General features: G+C 44.7%; 1 protein-coding gene across 2 annotated transcripts; it reads left to right on the forward strand.

Moving 5' to 3' along the window:
- Positions 1-1,181: 1,181 nt before the first annotated feature.
- Positions 1,182-3,070, forward strand: junba (JunB proto-oncogene, AP-1 transcription factor subunit a). 2 transcript variants are annotated; one of them, XM_084715888.1, is made up of 2 exons: positions 1,194-1,566; positions 1,831-3,070. In XM_084715888.1, exon 2 carries the CDS (start codon positions 1,869-1,871, stop codon positions 2,760-2,762), a length of 894 nt encoding a protein of 297 aa, XP_084572014.1. In that variant the 5' UTR covers positions 1,194-1,566; positions 1,831-1,868; the 3' UTR covers positions 2,763-3,070. The 2 variants fall into 2 exon arrangements, with proteins under 2 accessions (XP_084572013.1, XP_084572014.1); XM_084715887.1 differs by having other exon boundaries at positions 1,182-3,070.
- Positions 3,071-3,615: the final 545 nt, after the last annotated feature.

Consider the following 3,615-nt stretch of genomic DNA (forward strand, 5'->3'; position numbering starts at 1 on the left):
CACTTAATAAAAACATTAAAAACAGTGAAGTAGAGCAGAAAAAAATACCAATTGGCTTCAGTTTGGTCCCGTTAGTATGGAAGGTATTGCTGCCACACCTCAAGAAGAAAAATGGATCAGTATCATGTTATAACATGAAATGCTTATTGTTATATCAAGTTTTATTTTCAAGTTTTCACAAGAAAAGTTATCATGATATAAAAATAGTATCATTTTAAACTTGTATTGTTATAACAAGGCAACAACTTATTGTTATAACATAAAATTTCACATAGTAACATGATAACGTATTGTTACTACATGAAACTTATTGCTGTAACAGTATACATTTATCTTAGTATATTGTGAAACACTTTTTGTGACAACATGATAATTTATATTGTTACAATATGACATTAGAAAGATATAAATGATCACATTACAACAACATTAGTTAACATGTTTTATGTTCTAACAATAAGCTATAACTTCACAACATGAAATGTCTCACATTACAATCAGATAAATAGTATATTGTTACAATGTCAGTAAGTTTATATGTTATAATACAAGATACTTTCATGTTGTTACAACATGTGTGTTGTTTTTTCTGATATGGTAGCAATACGGCCATAAATTACACAGTATCTACTTTTTAATTTTAATGATACAATTACCTCATTCCTACAAGACAAAATTATTTGATGAGCAACACTGAACTCGCTGGCTGTGTTAACTCTTCACCTCCCATTAGGCCTTGATTATTATCTTTGAATATTGTTTTTATAGTCACATGAATAAGTCACACAGCTATGTCTGACACCCTGAGCGTATGTCCTCTAGTGCCAGACACCCATTGTGCTTCATGCATTTTTGAAGACATCACGCCCAAGCGTTTACGCCACCTACCATCTTCTCCCTGCCTGCGGGCCTGAGGGAGGGCAGTAGTGCGCCTCCTCCGCCTCCCACATCCAACTGGAAGCGCGCCAGGATGGGATTGGCTTCCCGCTCCTGTCAGGGAGGAACTGGTGTGCCAGGATATCCAAATATGGACAGGTCGATAACAGTTTGGATCGCATGACTCAGCACCAGACTATATGTATATCCTCGCCTTAAGATTGCTGTTTGAGGATGATGAGGGCAAGGTGTTTGTTCAGTGTGGTTCAGGTGAGACTGAAACAGGACCACTGTGTCACTCTGTCTTTTTAAACTGTGAGACACATTTAACCGGACCTGTTGATAAACGACAGTCAGTGTGGATGTTCACTTGAGGTGTGTTTACCTGGGTTGAGTTTTCCGCCACGCCGAATAGGTCTCGTCTTGTTTACAGTTCTTGTTCCTGGCAACAACGTCATTCAGTCCGTCTGACATCCTGGAGGCGGGACCACAGAGAAACAGCCAATCAGCAGGAGTTTCATTGAGCGCACAGCATAAATAGAGGGGAGCGCACCGGGCGCCTGTCATTACAGAGGAAAAAGAAGCGGAACTCAAAGCAGTAAAAGGAAAGAAAAGAAAGACTCTCCTACTCACGAGTGGATTGAAAACATCTGAATTAGTCACTGGACTCCGCTTTGAATCCAACTAAAGGTACAAATCGACGACTTGGTACAGTACAGTTCCACTATTTTGGAAGTTTTGCTCTGTTTTTGGTAGATTTGATCTTCAGTATAATAATACAGCGGGACTTTGTGCTGGAGATTCACTCAATTGGGACACTGAAGCCTCGGTGTCCAAGCAGCATCTTTGCAGCGCACTCTTGTAGCCTGTTTGACTGTCTGATTTGAAATATGTCCACAATAATGGAACAGCCTTTTTATGACGACTCGTTTCTCTCTGCTTATGGCCATCCAGGCGCAGCCCTGCCAGACTACAAGCTGCTAAAGCAGAATATGAACTTGAACTTCTCCGATTCATATCGGAATTCAAACTTCAAGTCTCAGCACCTGCGCGCCGACAGTGATTTCTATTCAGCGGGGACGGCGGACGTGGGCTCCCTGAAGCTCGCCTCTCCTGAACTGGAGCGACTGATCATCCAGAACAGCAACGGGGTCATCACTACCACGCCGACACCTGCTCATTACCTCTACAACCGCGGCATCACAGAGGAGCAGGAGGGCTTCGCTGACGGCTTCGTTAAAGCGTTGGACGACCTGCACAAGATGAACCAGATGGCTCCTCCGAACGTGTCCATCGGCACCGGTGGCGTCTCCTGCTCGGCTCCATCCTCCGTGTTCGGTTCATCCATGCAGCCAGAGCCGCTCGAGTACACCACCCTGGGCAGCTGCACCACGAACCCCAGCCTGTCCTCCGGAGCCAGCTATCCCTCCACCACCATCAGCTACCTGCCGCACCACCAGTACCACCAGCACCCGCAGGCTGTTGCGCACGGATCTCACCATTTCCAGCACTCTCTGGCCGGTGTGGGCATCCACTCGCAGCGGTTCGGCGGGTTGAAAGAGGAGCCTCAGACAGTTCCTGACATGCAAAGCAGCGACGGCGGATCTCCGCCGATGTCCCCCATCGACCTGGAGAACCAGGAACGGATCAAAGCGGAGCGCAAGCGCCTGAGGAACCGGCTCGCAGCCTCCAAGTGTCGGAGGCGCAAGCTGGAGCGCATCTCTCGTCTGGAGGACAAGGTGAAAGTGTTGAAAACAGACAATGCCGGACTGTCAAACACCGCTTCCCTACTGAGAGAGCAGGTGGCCCAACTCAAACAGAAAGTTATGACACACGTGAGCAGTGGCTGCCAGCTCATGTTAGCGCCCAAAGTCAAGTCTTACTGAAGAAACGAAGCACTTTGCAAAACACTGGACAAGAACTGCACTGACAACACAATGAACAATGTCTTTATACAAGGACAGAACTGGACCATTCTGATTTTTTTGGCTGAAACAAAAGCCTACACAGAACCCATACAAGACTAAAACACTTAGGGCATTTTTGAACGAGTTATTAAAAGTGTCGTCTTGGCTTTGCCTGTTTACATTTTACTTTAATTTGTGACTCATTCTTATGTAAGTTATTTGAGCCTGTGTTTTTTTTTTACTTGTACAGTATATATTTAAGTAAATGAATTTATGAAACCGAGAAATATGTGGTGGTGTTTGTTATTGAGGTTATGTGTATTTAAAAACGTCACCTCTTAGGAAGTCGCATAGTGATTCCTGTTAACTTAACCACATCTCGTTGGTCAGCAATTCAAGTTTACAGCAGCAGCAGTAGTTGCTTGACGTTGGAGACGTCCCAGCGTAGGATTGTTTCCGTATTGACGTACATACGTCAGTCCATATATGGTCAATTTTGCTGGCAAACGTCACATCACGAAAAGGTTTCCGGGAACTCCCTCCTACATTGCCCGTCAGAAGTGCGGCGCTCTCCCCTTCTCGCCCCCTTCACACCACAACGTGTGTGTGTGTAAATGAAGGTTTGTCAATGAGTGGTTCATTCGAGTGAAGGGAGTTTCCCCATTCTGCTTTCAGTTTCCCAAAACAACTCGCGAGAACTCTAGCTCAGGAAAAATGTTCGAAAAAAGTTCCACACAAAACGCAGAGCGGACTTTCTGTGTTTCTGAACTGACAAGAATAGAGCTTTTTTTTTCACAGCAGACATTTCGACATGAAGTAGTGGCGTAAACAC

The sequence above is a fragment of the Lutjanus erythropterus genome, chromosome 3 (assembly GCF_056507025.1).
Source record: "Lutjanus erythropterus isolate fLutEry1 chromosome 3, fLutEry1.hap2, whole genome shotgun sequence".
In the NCBI taxonomy this organism is placed as follows: domain Eukaryota; kingdom Metazoa; phylum Chordata; class Actinopteri; order Lutjaniformes; family Lutjanidae; genus Lutjanus; species Lutjanus erythropterus.

Coding starts and splice junctions, on each gene's coding strand:
- junba (XM_084715887.1), top strand. CDS start 1,767: ATGTCCACAATAATGGAACAGCCTTTTTATGACGACTCGTTTCTCTCT.